The sequence below is a fragment of the Orcinus orca genome, chromosome 12, assembly GCF_937001465.1.
Source record: "Orcinus orca chromosome 12, mOrcOrc1.1, whole genome shotgun sequence".
Lineage (NCBI taxonomy): Eukaryota > Metazoa > Chordata > Mammalia > Artiodactyla > Delphinidae > Orcinus > Orcinus orca.
The window spans coordinates 53,445,285-53,463,016 of NC_064570.1; the positions used below are offsets into that span (position 1 = coordinate 53,445,285).

The 17,732-nt window shown below is 35.7% G+C and overlaps 1 protein-coding gene across 5 annotated transcripts in view; it reads left to right on the top strand.

Annotated features, from left to right (window-relative positions):
* HACE1 (HECT domain and ankyrin repeat containing E3 ubiquitin protein ligase 1) overlaps positions 1 to 17,732 on the top strand; it is a 95,740-nt gene that overhangs the window by 55,576 nt on the left and 22,432 nt on the right. For 4 of the 5 annotated variants that reach the window (XM_049695131.1, XM_033418752.2, XM_004264777.3 and 1 more), the window contains 7 exons: positions 2,667 to 2,735; positions 2,973 to 3,060; positions 9,123 to 9,234; positions 9,326 to 9,423; positions 9,606 to 9,693; positions 13,780 to 13,929; positions 14,439 to 14,635. In XM_049695131.1, coding sequence (XP_049551088.1) covers positions 2,667 to 2,735; positions 2,973 to 3,060; positions 9,123 to 9,234; positions 9,326 to 9,423; positions 9,606 to 9,693; positions 13,780 to 13,929; positions 14,439 to 14,635 — 802 coding nt within the window. Of the gene's footprint in view, positions 1 to 2,666; positions 2,736 to 2,972; positions 3,061 to 9,122; positions 9,235 to 9,325; positions 9,424 to 9,605; positions 9,694 to 13,779; positions 13,930 to 14,438; positions 14,636 to 16,098; positions 16,745 to 17,732 lie in introns of those variants that run through there. The other variant, XM_033418753.2, reaches the window with a different exon arrangement.

Consider the following 17,732-nt stretch of genomic DNA (forward strand, 5'->3'; position numbering starts at 1 on the left):
ATGGGCCTCATCGTAATGTTTTCCATTCACAGTGAGCCTTAGCAGTATGGAAGAGTCGGCATGGTGCCAGGCATTAAATATCCAAGTGAGGAGAGGAGGTGCCCTGGTATGAATATTTGTGGCTCTGGGTGCTTTTGCCTTCTCATATCCGTTTTTTTTCCTCACTTAGAGGCCTTGCTAACCCTGTCAACTTTTGCCTTGGTGGCAGGGATGCCTTGTGAGGCGTTTTTCTTAGTTCTGCCCCGTTCAGGGGAAAGCGGAAAGGGGCTCAGCATCTGTGATCTCTTGGAGGAAACAAGTTTGTAGTCCAGATGGATCTTTAACAAAGTTATGGATTTTAGGGTCTTTAGAGATACTGACCAGTTGATGCATTTTGGTGGTCGCAACAATTTAGAGCTCATTCTAAACAAACAAGAAAACCTGCAGTAGTCTGCTCCCTTCTCCTCTTCCTGTTGCATAAAATCTTTGAGAAGGGTTTGAATTTTGAATTAAGGAGTGGTTTTTGAACTCAGTTTCTACTTCTTGTTTTTTTCCTGTTACCTTAATCTTATGTGTTGTTACTGGAAAATTTTAGGTGACGTCACTGTTAGCCCCTTTGTAGGTGGCTGCTTTCCTTTCAAGGGGTCCCAAGAGAATACTCCAGGATTGTGGTCGGCCTCTATTAGCACCAGATACTCAGACTCGTTGGGAAAAGCCCCCAGGCTTTTGGAATGTATTGGATTGACCAAAAAGTTTGTTTGGTTTTAAGTAAAAATAGAAGACACATTTTTCATTTTCACCAAGAACGTTATTGAACAACGTATTCATTAACCGAACGAAGTTTTTGGCCAACCCGATAATATCAAATTCTTGGCATGTTAGTATGCATAGCATTGAATAATGCCCAGGTAGCGACCAAGGGGTTTTGCGTTTATCAAAGAGCTGGTGTACCTCCTCAGTGTTCTTAGGAAGCACTGGCGCTTCATTTTTTAGTAGCGTTATACCAGGGATTAGACCCGATATCCCATTGGGTTAGTGGACAAAGAGTGACAGTAGTGAGTGAAGTGGTGACACAGACCATGGGCCTCTGGTGTATTTTCCCTCAGGTGGTACCATTGGTTTCCACTGTGAGGCTGTTTTACTGTGCTAGGTTAGGACACTCAGTCTAGGCACAACATACTGACACCGTGGTTACAGACAGAGGTCTCCCCTCCTCACCTACGGAATCTTCTCGTGCCTTTAGCCCAGAGCCTTTCCTTGGGTTGCGGTAATAGCCTTGCTGTCCACTTCAGTTTCCTTAGCTCTCCTTGGCCTTGAGGCGAAGAGGATCCTCACACACATTAATTGTCATTCAAGGCCTTTATAATTAGTGGTCTCATCGTCTCATTAGACCATGTATGGCCTTGATCATACTGCTCTGAGGAGATTGTTGGCAGCTGTGACCTTTTGGGTTGGATGTCTCAGGCAACACATGACAGAGGCAGTACGCAAAAGCACGTTGCTGCAAGGCAGATCCCCAGCAAGTGGTGCTCCTTTCCCAGATGATGTTACTTACCTGAGTTAGGTGGTGGTAAGCAAGCTGCAGCCAAAGGGCACTCCTCTTGGTTCCCTGCAGGGCAGTCATGCAGTCCTGCTGAGTACGCCAGTTGTTCTGTGTGCCAGTCTCCACCTATCAATGACCAATGTCGTGGCCGGACTGGCCCTTGTGATTCTTCGTATGATTACAGGATGTCCTTCAGCAATAACCATTGAAAACTTAGGGGGAAAAAAGTTTTTTTACTTATAGGACCTGGAAATTACATGGCACACCTGGGGCCACACAGCCAGGTCATCATGGGGGAGTGGGGGGAGAGGGAGAAAGAGGGAAAGAGCACACACAAGCCTGGGGTCGAGGGCAGGGGACTAGGGTTTCGAGGGCTCACTATTGGTGAATTTAAACATAAGAGTGGGAGTATAAAGCATGAGAAGAGAAAAAAACAAGTAGCCCAAATGGTCAGTTATCAAAATTAACCAAGATCACTGAAACAAAGGAGACTCAGTGGGAGGCATCCTGGCTCTTTATCTAGTTGTGGGCCTGGCGTTGTGTTTATTCGAGATAGCCATCTTTGAAGTGGATACTTCACCAGTCAAACCTTAAGTCAGGCACTTGCATTACAGAGTAGAGAAAACCCAGTTATCTGGGCTTACACTACATGCTTATTATTTCCTTTTCTGATAGATGAAAAAAAGCTATAATTTTTTTTATAATTGCAGAAATAACAATACTTTGCTGTTTTTGGTTGTTTTCTGATCTTTAGGATACTCATTGAACTGATCTGGAATTAGTACAGAATATTTGAGTTTTAAGCATCATTTATATTATTAACATGTAGGATGGTGAATGTCACTTTCTATAGGATCATTTAACCATGTATTGGAAACATATAGACAGAGATGCTTAAAATTACAAGGTTTTTAAAAAGTCACTTGTTTATATCATCTGTTAATGAAAAGTTATTATATATATATATCTGAGTGTGTATATATATTTCATATTATAAATTGACTAGGCATGCCTCAGATTCCATAAAGACAATCCAAACCCCATTTTTTGTGTGTGTAGAAGCCAGTCCAATTCAACGCATAGTCACATTTGCCACATCACCAACTTTGGTCTGTGTGTTCTGATTGTTTTTTACCCCCCACAGAATGACTTCACCCCGTTTCATTGAATTTGTCTGCAAACATGATGAAGTTTTAAAATGCTTTGTTAACAGGTAAAGCTTTCTTGGTTTCATGGATTACTATTGTAGCCTTTTCTTACAGTTTTTATCTCAACAGAAAAAATATTACTTCTGTTACTATTCAAAAAATGCTCAATGACAAGTACAAGTATAGTAGGTGTGGATTAATATGTATTTTTATTCTGTTTCAGTATCTGTATATCTAAATTTGCATGTCACTTAATGCTGCTCATCCTTCCCATCCATGTAAACAATGTGTTTTTCTTTTAGGAATCCCAAGATTATCTTTGACCACTTTCACTTCCTCCTTGAATGTCCTGAACTGATGTCAAGATTCATGCATATCATAAAAGCACAGGTAGTGCTTTTTTTAATCTTGTTTTTAGAATGTCTAATGAATACTGTTTAGCTAATTTGAATACTGTTCAGTAATTATTATACTTGAGACCACCTGCTGTAAGTGGAGTGACATTACCTTATTCTTTACTTTAGTATATGGAGTTACATTAGTATGTAACTTTTGTATGAGGAGTAACTTTAAGAAATGTGCATTGAGTGCCTACTATGTGCAAAGATAACATGTTGCCACATTGCTGAAATGGAACACTAGTCCTATAATGCTGATGGTCCTTGGGGATTTTATCCCCAAATACATTTGGGAAGTATAACACATGCCCTGTTGGAGATGAATAAAACATATCAGCAGCTTGCTAAAGGCTTTGAGAAGCCCTTTGGTAAAAATAATAATTTAGCTTTGTTAGTCTTCCAAACTTAATTGACCTGAGAGCTTTCCCTGATGAGGGTTCATTCCATATATCTCATGTTTCATGAAACATGCTTGGGAAAAGCTTGTTTTGCTACTTAGCAGCTATGTGACTTTGGGCATATTTCTAACATCTTTGAGCCTTGGGTTCTTCATCTGTAAAACAGAGATAATGACACCAACCTCATAAAACCTCCATGGTGAATAGTAAGTTTTAAATAGTGACTTGTATATATGTTCAATAAATGGTAGTTGTTTTGGAGATAGAAAGGATATGTTCTGTCTCCAAGGGGATCTTAATTCAGTCTAGCAGGGGAGATAATAAACGTACCCATAAAATACAGTAATTACAGTATGACCTGATTCTTTAGGAGTTTAAGGGAGGAAGAGCTTGCTTTTGGCTGCTGTAGTCAAGGGAGATTTCAAAGAGGAGGTGGATTTTAATCTAAAAAACATGCAAAATTTTGAAAGGAGTAAATGGGGAAGATGAACATTCTAGCCAAGATATGGGTCAGGACATATAGATGGAAAAGTGTATTAAAATACAGTGGGTTGAAGCAGAAATTTTGTGTAGGTGAGGAATGAGGTGTAATTCTGGGAAGGTAGATTAGGGTTATAATGTATGGAACATTGATTGCCAGATTGCAGACTCTCCATTTGCTAGGCTGTCAGGAGCCACTAATAATTTTAGGAGAATGACATGATCCTACAAAGTTTTAGGAAATAATTTGTCTGAAATGTAGGCTAGACTGGAGGTAATGGTTTGGTTAGTAGTCATAAGATAAAGGCTATAGATATTTTAAATTGTCTTCAGGGACACTGATCCTTTTAGAAATTAAAGAAAGCTAAGAACTAATCTTTATAAAATTATACACATGTATATAGGTCTCCTTTGGCATCTGTTTAATAATGATGATATAAAAGATAAGGTAGTAGTAATAACTTGCATTTGTTTAATGCTAACTTTATGTCAGGTTCCATACATTTTTTCACATAGATTATTTTATTTTTATAACAATCATGTGAGATAGGTACTCTTTTACTGAAGCCGGAGAGGTTAAGCAACTTGTTTAAGTCATTCAGCTACTAAGTGGGGGAACCAGAATTTAAAAGTCCATCTGGTTCTTAAGTTCATTTTCTTAATCTACACTAAATTACTCCATTCTAGGGTAAATGAGATTATAGGTGAAAGAAGCTTTTAGTTTTTGAAAGAGGTAGTTTGCTATATTTAATACTGTCTCTGCTTTTCACTTCATTTTCCCTCTTCCATTCCTGCAAAAGCATCTGCATTAGCTATCCACCTTTTTGACCCACAGAGGGGGTTTTGTTGTCTGACCAGTGCGGGTGTCCACATGCATAGTGGTGGCCCAGTGAGGAGCTTGGACATGCTAAGGAGGGTGTTTGTGTAGAAGAGGAGCTCAGCACGGAGTATGTGAGTTGGCACGGTATATGGAGGATGTCCAGTGTGCAGGGTGGTGACAGTTGCTCAGAGTAATTTGACAAAGCTTGAGTGGGGTATAGGGTATCTATGCAGTGAATGGTCCGTGTCAGTGACAGAAGATTGATTGTATATGAGGTGGGGCAGTTGATTGAATAAGTCAGTATAGTAAAGATAATGTGTCTCACTGTTGGAGAAAGTTAAAAAATGGAGGAAAACGATGAATCATGTACTATTGGATTGGAATTGGAGATATCACTGTGAACTTATAGTTTCCTATGTGGTTAGATAGATACAGCAAACCTGGCATCCATTTCTTGGTCTCTGAATATCATTCTCAATGAACGAGGGCCTGTTGGAGAAATGGCTAATTCAGAGAAAGTACAGGATGAGCCTGGATCATCTTATTGTGCCAGAAAGTTGTGTAGAGAATTATGAGGTTATGTCAAAACGGTTCAGAACCAACTTGAATGGATTCTACTGGCCAAATCTGGAACAATTTGAACATCAAAATAAATAATGATGGCAAAATATTGCAAATAAAATCGGAACCTGTAAGTCTATAGTGAAAGAATTAATGAATAAATGGAAAGTTTGATGAAGGGTGGAATATTTTTATAGTCTCAAAGTATCTCCTCTTAGAATACTAACTAATTACAAAGATTAAAAAGGAACTTTACAGTGGAGAAGCTTGGCAGTGATCACAGCAGCCATACCAGTGTGCCAGCTGATAGGATGCACTGAGAATAAGGTGTCACTTCTTTGATATTCCTGTCAAAGATGCATACCCTGAATTTAATCATGAGAAATCATCAGACTAACTCTAACTGAGAGACATTCTACAATATAACTGACCTGCAATCTTTAAATGTAGGTCATGAAAATTAAGAAAACACTGAACAGCTGTGCCAGAATGAAAGCGGACAACTGAACACAGTTCATGAGTCATTATGCTATACAGGACATTATATGGATCCCGGCAAAACTTGAAATGGGGTCTGAAGATTAGATATAGTAATATATCAGTGTCAATTTCCTGATTTTGATGATTGTAAACTGCTTGTGTAGGAGAATTCTCTTGTTTGTAGGAAATACACACTGAAGTATTTAGGGGTAACTGGACATCATGTTAGCAATTTACTTTCACCTTAGGGGAAAAAAAACACCCTATTGTACTATTCATGTTAGCAGTTTACTTTCACCTTAGGGGAAAAAAAACCCCACCATTGTACTATACTAAGAAATTTTCTGTAACTTGGAGGCTATTTAAAAAAGTAAAAACAAAAACAACTACCTCTGCTAAGGGATTGACTTCTTCTTCTGTTGGTGGTTTTCAGGTGGCCTGCTAGTTAAAGGGAGAGACATTTTGTATTGCTGTACAAATACTATTAAGAAGAGCCTCTGTAATAAGTCCTGTTTTGTGAATTATTTTATGGAAATGCAGGTACTCAGAAAGTTTACATACAGAAATGTGGTCTTTGGCTTTGTAGGTATATGGATGTGTGTGTGGATGTTTTGATCTTAACAGATAACTTACTAGCTTTTGAAGATAGCATTTTGTACCTTTTAATGTTACATTTGAATTACTTTAAAAAAATTGCCACTTGTATTTATTTTCAAATGGTCCACATTTTCTATATGAAGGATAGAATTTAATATTTAATATCTTATAATGGCAGATAAGTTTACTGTCATTTAAAATACTTATTCGCAATAATTTTTACGTTGTTGTGAGTGTTAAGAACAACATCTATTAGCGTTCTGGGAATTGAGTATTTGCACAAATTACTTAACCTCTTGGTGCTGCATTTTTCTCTTCTATGAAATGGAGATGATAAAAGTCCCTTTTTCTCAGTGTTGTGAGGATTAAATGTGAAAATGCATGTAAAGTGCTTAAAACAGTACCTGGCTTATAGATGCTTTAATAAAGGTTAGTTAATTTGTGATTATTATTTTGTTCTGTATTTGCATTATTTCATTTAATCCTCAGAATTACCCCTTGAAGTGGTATTATTTTCCCCATTTTACCAGTAGGAAAACTAAAGTTCTGAGAGGACTTGTAATTCCCCTAAGATCACAAACCTAGTAGTGGCAGATCTAGGATTTCAAACCATGTTTATCAAACTTCAAAGCCCATATTTAAATACATTAATTCTGTGTAATATTTTTTCTCTCCTCTTTTACCTGAGTTTTAGGAATAATCAGCATTAAAATTTCAAGCACTTAACATTCTAGCCTGTTTACTAAAAATGAAATATTTTATTTATATGACCAGTAATGAATATAACAACAGCAGTGTTTTATTCAAAATGTGGAAAACTGCTAGAAGTATGGACAAAATTATACATTTAACTTTGGAAAAGGGAGCATTTACTCTTTTCTTATTGAAAGAACAGACATTAAAAGGCAAAAATTAATCTTGCACCAGTTATTTTCATAAAAATATTTTTATTAAGAATTAATAAAAAGATATTTAAGTCTTTTGAAGAAAACAAATGTTTAGTTTAGCTCAGATGAAGAAATTTACTGGTATCCTAAAAATTGCATGAGAGAGAACCTCTTTGTGGTGTTGGACATGAATCGTATTTATCTCTTGAAACTTTTGGCTTTTGTGGTATTGCACCACCCTGGTTCTCCTTTAACTTTTCTAGCTGTGTGTATCATTTGCTAATAAACAAATTCTCAATCCTGACCTGTGATCATAAACTTCTCTGTTCTTGGTGTTTGTCCCTGTATCTTTAATCTCTTGAACAAGGGACATTACCTTGTCTCCCATTTCAGCTTTGTTCATGACTCTCTTTCTAATGTCTCAGCTGCAGAACGTTCTAGTATTTATTTCTAAGCTCTTAGTAGTTATATCCTAAGTAACCTTAAATTCAGAACATATAAAACCTCATTCGTTGTCTTCCACCAGTGCCTTCTAGGAGTGGGGTAGACGGTGGTGGTGCTGGTGTTCCCCCTCTAAGCTGTTTCTGATTTTAAGTTCTGCCCCTAGAGATCTTTTACTTTTCTTCTTTATTCAGAGGAGTAATGTCTTTCAGATTTACTTCATTGTTCTTCTTTCCTACCATGACCAGGACCGTATCAGTCTATACGTATTATTTCAGCTGCTGCCTAGATGGCCTCCCTTTATCCTGGTACTACTCTCATTTTAATGAGTGCATTTACCATGCTATTCCTCTGGCCAAGTATCTTCAGTGGCCACTGTGTCTTTTACTTGATTCGAAGGATCCATAATTATGTCTTTGATTTACTTACAAAAACTTCCTTCTTTCAATATGTGTAGGGTTATGCCGGCGCCTTCACTGCATCTTCCGCGGAGTCACAGTTTCTCATTCTGAGCCTTTTTCCTTGTCTCCCTTAGCCTGGTGTGCTTTCTTTTCCTCCTGCTTGAGCAAGACCTACCCATCTTTAAGTCCTGGTTCAGACCAGGACCGAATGAAGCCTTTGTACTCCACTTATCCGCACAGTCTCTGAATTCTTAGTGCACTGTGGTCTGTACTTCACTGTTTAGAACTTGATATCATTATGTGTTATATTGTTCCAATGTTATTCTCATCTCTTTAAGTGTATTAAACAGTTTTCAGCAATGAAATTTTTACATTTTACACATCCTAGGTACTCAATAATACTTTCTGGAATAAAATTACAAATCACTTACAGTTTGCATATCTGGCAAAAGAACAAAAGGTAGAGACTTTATTTACTGTTCACGAGATCTTATTCTTCAGTTTTTAGGGTGGAGGAAGGGAAGAAAAAAGGGTAACAAATTCCTTTCTAGTTGCTGCATATATTCAGAGGATGGAAATTACAATTAGCCATAAAGATTATTTTCATAGAAAATTAAATGAACATGCAACATAATTTTTCTGGATGTGGAAATTCATTCTTACAAGCCTTCTTGGGTTTAAAAGAAATTGAGAGTGTGTTCAATTGTATGCCTGATATTGAATTCTTTTAATTTATCAAGTCTTTTCTGTTGATAATATAGGGAATTAAAAGAAATATACTCTCTAGGTAGTCAAAGTGTTTCAGCTCAGATCTGCCTTTTTGTGAATAGTGGATGCAATGTCAGAACCTTATCTAGAACTACTTATTATAAATAAAGGTCTAAGAATGATTATTTGTAGAAAGGGCATTTAGCATGCTAGTTAAGTAAATCTGACAGTTAAGTGACTGAAATACTGCTAACATGTTTCACTGTTATTTGTTGGGGTAGCCATTTAAAGATCGCTGTGAATGGTTCTATGAACATTTGCATTCAGGACAGCCAGATTCAGACATGGTGCACAGGCCAGTGAATGAAAATGATATCCTGCTAGTTCACAGAGGTATGTTTAACAAAGTGATGTGTGTGTGAGGCACAAAATACTAGTTATTGTAAATTTTAATATGTAAAATTAACCAATGCTACATATTTAGATTCTATTTTTAGGAGTAGCTGTGAAGTTGTGTCAAAAGCAAATTGTGCAAAGCTAAAGCAAGGAATTGCTGTACGGTTCCATGGGGAAGAAGGCATGGTGGGTATAAAAATGAGTGTTGTTAAGATCACTGTCTCTAAAAGATTGAAATGCCCTTCAGTAAAGTTTAATATTTAATTGATAATGGAAGAAATTTAATATAATTTTAATGTTATTATTATTTAGAAAAAATTTTCACCATATATTTCTGTTGATACTTAATCTTATTTTCTTGAACTCAGGGTCAAGGTGTTGTGCGTGAGTGGTTTGATATTCTGTCTAATGAGATAGTCAATCCTGATTATGCATTGTTTACCCAGTCAGCTGATGGTAAGTTGTACAGTCTAGATGACTTTTTCTGTGAGTTGTCACATTTTCAGACTACTTCAGTGCATTTTATCCTTTGATTCCTATACTAGCCCTGTGAGCTAGGGTGGTTGGATATTCCCTTTTCATAGAAGAGGAAATTGAAATTCAGGGTTTTTGCTTATGTTAGCAGTTAATGAGTGGTAGGATCTTGAGTGGAACCTGACTCAGCCTAGCATTCTTTCCTCTGAACAGTTGGTTCTCAAATGCTTGTCTCAAGGACTAGTGCTGGCCTCAAGGAAGTTTTCATCAGTTCTTTGTATAAAATAAAACTAAATTTATTCAATTTAAGGATCGTCCTTTAGTCTACCTTTCTTGAGTTAAAATTTCCTTTTATAAAATCGTGCTAGTAGATGAACTTAAAAAAAATACAAGTCCGTGTTGGAAAAGTTAAAATTTGCTAACCCTATTTGAGTTTCCAACTCTTAAAAGTTATTGGTCATTAAAAACAAAGTCTAGAAATCATGGTGTGTTAAATCTTAACTTATAATCTGTTTGTTTATAGTAACTTTGTTTTCAGCCCTTTTAAAAGATTAAGACTTGGTAACTAAAAAGCTCTTATTTAATCATGTAATGCAAATAAAAACATCATTGAAATGATGTTTACTACCTACTGAATTGTCATTTGATACGCTAAATGGCAATGGTTACCACCTCATTTGTATAAGATATACCTGAGAGTTCTTTAACTTAATAAAGACTTACATCCAAGTGAAGGTGGGATTTCAGTTTTTAAATGCTTTGTTCGGTTGCTTTTATTTCCTGAAAAATTTTTCTTTCCCAATGTTTAAATTCTCCTATAAGGAGAGAATGTCTTATTAATTGTAGTTTCCTATTGTATCCAACCAAACCAGCAGCAAATCTCCATTGAATAAGAAGGATGACTGTATGAGAGGCAAGCGGGGGTGGGCTGCAGTGATGCTAGAGAACTGCAGATATTCACCTATGTGATGGGCTCCTCAGACACATTCAGTGTATTTGAAATTATTTAGGAATATGGGACTTCCTACTTTAATTCTGTAACCTTTGATTCTTTGCTCTGAGATGAACTTAGTGTCTTTGTGATTTTACGACAAGTATGATGAGGCCCTAGTTTTTTAGGCCTAATCTTTGCAGCAAGATTTAGCATTAAAACATTGTATTTTAGATTTATTTCTTTTCTTTATAGTCACTTATTCTGAGTTGTTTATTTAGTTTCATATCTGAAAAACAGATTTGGTGTGGAATCATTAGTTGAGGTGCTTATTCTGCAAATTTATGGCAGGTAATATGATGAAGCACATAGACCATAGTTTCTGATTTGTCCTTTTTGTAAGCCATGTATGTCTTCTCTTTGGGGCTGTAATATTAATAAAATATAGATGAAATATTTTCATGTTCTTATGTTTAGTTGACAAGAAGAAAATTACATATAGGGTTCCTAAATGTGGGGAATGTTTGGATAGACCTAATGTATGTAGTAATTTCTTTAAAACTTGCTTTCTAATTAAATTAAGATGCTTACTATAGAGCAATAGTAGTGTAGTAGAGTGGCTAAGAGTTTGGCCTTTGGCACATTCCACTGAATGTGCATCCTAGCTCTGTCCCTTTTTCTGCTATGATCTTGATCCAATAAATGTAGTATTTCTGGACCTTGATTTCCTTATTTGAATATGGTGATAACCTATGTTTTGTAATATAGTGGGAAATCAGCTGTTGTGTAAAAATGGTTAGCCCAGTGCCTGGCACATAGAAATCAGAAATAAATATTAGATGCTATTATTGTTATTTTTTAAAAAATATTTTTAAAAATTAATTTTATTCTTTTTTTTTTTTTGGCTGTGTTGGGTCTTCATTGCTGCATGTGGGCTTTCTGTAGTTGAGGCGAGCAGGGGCTACTCTTCATTGTGGTGCACAGGCTTCACACTGCGGTGGCTTCTCTTGTTTCAGAGCATGGGCTCTAGGTGCGTGGGCTTCAGTAGTTGTGGCACATGGGCTCAGTAGTTGTGGTTCGCGGGCTCTAAAGCACAGGCTCAGTACTTTTGGTGCACGGGCTTAGTTGCTCTGCGGCATGTGGGATCTTCCCGGACCACGGCTTGAACCACCAAGGAAGCCCGATGCTATTATTACTATTCTGTGAAAATGATATTTTCTTATTGAATAGGGTTTTTCTGAGATGATGAAATGTCACAGTTTTATTGGTTTTGAACTTAAAACATGACATAAACTTTATATTCTATCTTAATTCACTTTCGAGCTAAAAATTACTAATTTCCTGAAGACCTTTCCCCCCGTGTGTTTCCTTTTTTTCTTTTGACTTCTCTGTATCTATTCTTTTTAATAACCCAAATTTCCCAGAAAGTACTTAGAGAAGGAATTATACACAGACCTAGGGGAGGAAATAGGTAAAAGTATTTCTGATTATTCTCAGAATATTCTATTTTTGGAATAATGGTTATGTTTGTCTTTGAAGTCTTTCTTCATCTCACAAAACTTTGTTTTGACTTTTTTTTTTTTTTTTTTGGCTGTGCTGGGTCTTCGTTGTGGCATGTGGGCTCTCTAGTTGTGGTGCGTGGGCTCCAGAGCTCGCGGGCTCAGTAGTTGCGGTGGGCGGGCTCTCCAGTTGTGGCACGTGGGCTTAGTTGCCCGCAGCATGTGGGATCTTAGTTACCCCACCAGGGATCGAACCCGCGTCCCCTGCATTGGAAGGCGGATTCTTAACCACTGGACCACCGGGAAGTCCCTGCTTTGACTTTTAATACCCAATCTTATATCATGACTGGGAATGATTCTCAAAAGGTACTTAACAGTGGATGACTAGCTTCATGTGGCCCTTTTAAGTCATTCAGCCATAAGCTTCCAAATGTGTACCTTGTATCTAAGTAAACTTACTGGTCATGGCAATATAGTCCAGTGCCAGCACTGATAAATCAAAGACCAGCAAAGCACAAAGAGTTAAAATATGTATGCTCAATGGCCAAACATTTCACTTTCCAATACTTTCACTTTTCCTTTGTTTATTTATTTTTGATGCTATTTCATTAGATTTATCAGTCTTTCTTTTTGCCCAGGTGCCTAGAAGAGAAGTAAATAGCATGAACTCAGTAAATATTTGTTGAATGAATGAGAGGTAGTGGTCACACAGAAAAAATAAGGAAGGTTATTTAAAGTTGAGATCTTGGTATTAGGTTTTTCCATTGCACTACAATTTTGGTTTTGAGACTTTCTTATTGTGGTAAAATATACATAACGTAAAATTTACCATTTTAACCATTTAAAAGTGTACGCTTCAGTAGCATTAAGTACATTCACCACTATCTTATTTCCAGACTTTTTTTTCATGTAACTGGAATTACCCTCCATTGCACTAGAGTTTGGCAATAGTCAATAACTATTGCTAATGCTGTTTTTACTTTTATACCTCAGTGGTACTTATTCAAACTTGATTATTTGTCATGAGGAAAATAGTTGTACATTTAAAAATTTTAGTTATTCTCTTGTAGTGCTCAATTCCTTAAGGAGCAAAATGGTAGTGCATACCTGCTACGCTGGGCATGTATAGGTGAATGAAACAATGTCTGCCCTAATTCATAGCCTAAGTAGTTATTTCCACACTGCCTGGGAAAACGTGTGTGTGTGTGTATGAATTTCTAGGATCTCTCTGACACCTCTTCCAACTACTTTCAGTGAAAAGTATTCTAAAATTTTCTCTCTGCACGAAGACTTATTCTGATAAGTATGTGTGAATTAATGATTAGTATTTCCAATTCCACTATTGTGTGTATGTATTTCTAGGATCTCTCTGACACCTCTTCCAACTACTTTCAGTGAAAAGTATTCTAAAATTTTCTCTCTGCAGAATGACTTATTCTGATAAATGTGTGAATTAATGATTAGTATTTCCAATTCCACTATTAAATATTCCACAAAGAACTTTCTTCGCTGAAGAACGTTTATACATAATGTAACCTTAGCTTTGCTGAAGTTGTATGTGAACTAATTTACCTGCATTGAAATGATCTCTCTTATGCATGGTCTTAAAAATAAATTATTTTGTCTTTATTTTAATAGGAACAACTTTTCAACCTAATAGCAACTCCTATGTAAATCCCGATCACTTGAACTATTTCCGGTTTGCTGGACAGATCTTGGGATTAGCTCTGAACCATAGGCAGCTGGTGAACATTTACTTCACGAGATCATTCTACAAGCACATTCTTGGTATGGCTCCATTGTTATTTCCTTAGGCATTTATTTAAAGTGTTTTTCTTATAGGCTCTAGCGAAAATTAAGTAGATAAATGGTGGCATTTTGGGTGAATAATTTTTGTTTTGATTGGAGACTGTGTATGTAAGGCATTTGGGGGCCTGAGGGAGAGAAAAAATAACCTACATTTTTGATTAAAAAAAGTTTTTTTTCTCCATTTTAGTGTGTGTATGTTTATGCTAAAAATGCATTTTAATATGAGTATACTTAAGAGAATTGGCACTTTTTAAAGTTTATAATAAGTTCCGGAATAGCTGTTTCAAAGAAAGGTTACATTGTAGAAATGTAAGCTTAAATTTACAGACTTCCAAATTCAGGAATTAACATTCATTTAAATCATGCTGTGAATTGGATTATATTTTGCAGTTTTACAGAGTATCTGTAGAGGGCAGTATTTCACCATTAAACAGATAAGGAAAGGCAGAAACATTTAGAATATAACTGCTGTATGTTTGCATTTTTAGGTATTCCTGTGAATTACCAAGATGTGGCATCCATTGATCCAGAATATGCCAAAAATTTGCAGTGGATTTTAGATAATGATATTAGTGATTTGGGTCTAGAACTAACTTTTTCTGTTGAGACTGATGTGTTTGGAGCAATGGAAGAGGTGCCTTTGAAACCTGGGGGTGGAAGTATTCTTGTAACACAAAATAACAAAGTAAGTATTTGAATTTTTACCTTAGCCATTGTTTGTAACTTAGCCCTGATAGTTTGCTAATTACTCTAAGTCTCCTGGCACTAGCCAGGAAAACTTTTACTGTTAGACTTTTGTAACATTTATAACAGATAAAATATTTAAATTAACTAAACCGTCAAATACCAGACTTCGAATTATAAAGGATCATTTCATTGTTGTGTTAGATATGCTGAGGCAGTTCCTGAAGCAGCCTAGAGCATAGTTCAGTTGATTGTGTAAGTTGGGCATCTGCATATCAAAACATTTGATTAGAAATATAAACTTACATCAATATCATATTTGCACTAGATCCCTATTTCATGTTTTAGAAGTACGATATTAATAGTTCCAATAGAGAGAAGAAATCCCAGTGTTTAAACTTTGTACACACTTTTGGGATGCAGTAAATTCTACGGGACCTCTGAACTTGATCTTTTTTTAACTTTATAACTTGATTATTTTTATTTATTATTATATCTCCTGTTTGTACATATTTTTTAAAAACTTGGTGCACGTTTTAAATTACACTGTTGAAAGTTAATATTACTTTAATATATAATACAGCTTTATTTTATGTTTTGATAGATTATGTAGGAAATTGGGAGTCAGAAAATCTGGTTTTGGAATTCCAGTTCTATCACTTACCAGTAGCAACTTCTGGTAAAACAGGACTAAAACCTTTTTCCTTTCCTTTTATTGGATTATAATTCCAAGACAGCTTCAGAATCAGCTAACTTAAAAAGTATGTCCACTGAATCATTTTGTAGACTAGAGATATAGTAAAATGTAGTTTGTTTGTTTTTTTTTTTTAAAGCCAAAAGACTTGGCTGTGTTTTAACCTCTTTGAGCCTCAGTTTTCTATTCTGTGTGCTTGGGATAATAATACCTCCCATACAGAATTGGTACCAGCATTTTTTAAACTGATAAACACAACACAAAAGTTAGTTTTTATTGGATAGTTTTCTATAAAAATAGGTTCCTAGGTTTCACATATCTATAGGAATGAAGACCTAAATTAAGCTAGGTAATTTTACCTTTTGAAACTTAGATACTTTACATATTTAAAAAGAAATTTAGTTTATGAATATAAAATCAGGACCTGAGTTTTTGTACATTTATACTTAGTAAAGTTTTAGTCTACCCTCTCGTTTTACACATGAGGACACTGAAGCCTGAAGAGTTAATGGTAAAGCTGGGGCCAAAACCCAGGTCTCCTAGTTTCAAGTATAAGGTTCTTCATCCTGTTAGTAAAAGTAGTCACACTGAGGTAGATCTTACTTGATTTAATATAATGAGTCACGTTAAACTCTGGAAGATTAAAATAGTAAAATGCTTAAAATAATTTTTTGAATCTATATGAACTTGCCAGTGAATGGAAATTTTTATAAAATCTTCTAATTATTAGATTGTCCACCTCATAGTGCATTTATTATTTTATTTTACAGTGGCTACCTCCTCTCAATTAGGGGTAATGAAGTCATAAAATCTTCATTATAAGCGAGTGATTGCTTTTCATGAGAGAATCTCATACATGATTCCTATCTGTGAATACACTCTCTGGTGATTGGATTTGTCACTCCTCTCAGATATATGAAAAGTGGAAAGGCTCATTAACAATTGCATGGTAGATAGCTATATTTATACTTGTATCTCCTAACAGCCTCTCTTCCATATGACATGATTTTTGTTTAGATTTTTAAAATATGTATTTTATTCTTTTGCATTTGTGTTTTTGTATTAAAATCTAGAAAGAAGGAAGATATTTAATAAATAATAACAAATAAGAATACACTTATATTGAGGCTTGATCGTGAGTCTAGCCTGAGGCTGTAATATTGCTGTAACATGAAAGAGCTTGGATGTTTTGTTTCTAAGTTTAGCACGTTTTTATTTAACTATGTTATTGACATTGTTTTGTTAATGACAGGCTAACTTTGATGATGAGGTTCAGTAATATAGAGGTAAAAGCAGGATCTCAATCATTAATATGTTAATTCTCAGCTTTTGTTTTTCTGATACAAACATTTCTCACAATAAAATGAGCCTCTCATTTTTCTAATATTACTAGTAAAGGTCAAGTGTAATTGTATATCAAATTGTTGATGCTTAAGCATTTAATGTTTGTGCAATAAGCAACCTGATTTTTTTTTTTTTTTTTTTTTGCGGTACGCGGGCCTCTCACCGTTGTGGCCTCTCCCGTTGGCGGGCGCGCAGGCTCAGCGGCCATGGCTCACGGGCCCAGCCGCTCCGCGGCATGTGGGATCTTCCCAGACCGGGGCACGAACCCGTGTCCCCTGCATCGGCAGGCGGACTCTCAACCACTGCGCCACCAGGGAAGCCCGCAACCTGATTTTTTAAAATTAAAAATCTTTAAAAACATACTAACATCTTAAATTGATCACTTGATTTAGAATTGTTAAATTATTCAATTTACAAATAAAATTTTCAAACCGTGTTCTTTAGAGGTGTTATTGTTATATTTTAACATACATTTCTGTCATGAACTTTTTCTGTTACTCTAGGGTCAGCCTTTTACTTACTTAACTTTAGGTATAAAGTTATAATTGTCACATTTGGCATCAACTTCAGAATTTCTAAGCATATTGAAGCTTAAGTGACTTGCCAAGCATGTTAGTAAGAAAAAGTCGATGTAAGCTAATCTCCACATGGGGGAGTCATTTATTCCTAAATTTTATTGAAAGGCTTTGGTAATTGTAGACTGAAACCAAATAGATAAAATACCTTTGTTTAAAAAGAAGTATATTAATAAATACAAGTAATGTAGGCAGAACAGTATATATTCCATAATTGAAATAAAATTCTTTTAAATTCAATTTTATATCTGTCAATGATTTGTTTTAAAATCTAGAGGAAAAAATAAGATCACTTGGTTTCACTTTAGAAAATGGCTGAATTACCAGGAGCTGAACATTTACATTTAAATAGTATTTTCAGCATTTTTAAAAGTTTTGCTTTAACTTTTCACTTTCACTTTTAAATTCTTGACCAAACGATAAAATTGTGGAACCATAAAACCTTAAGTTAGGAGTGACATATTTTTGCTAGGCCTTCAGTTCTA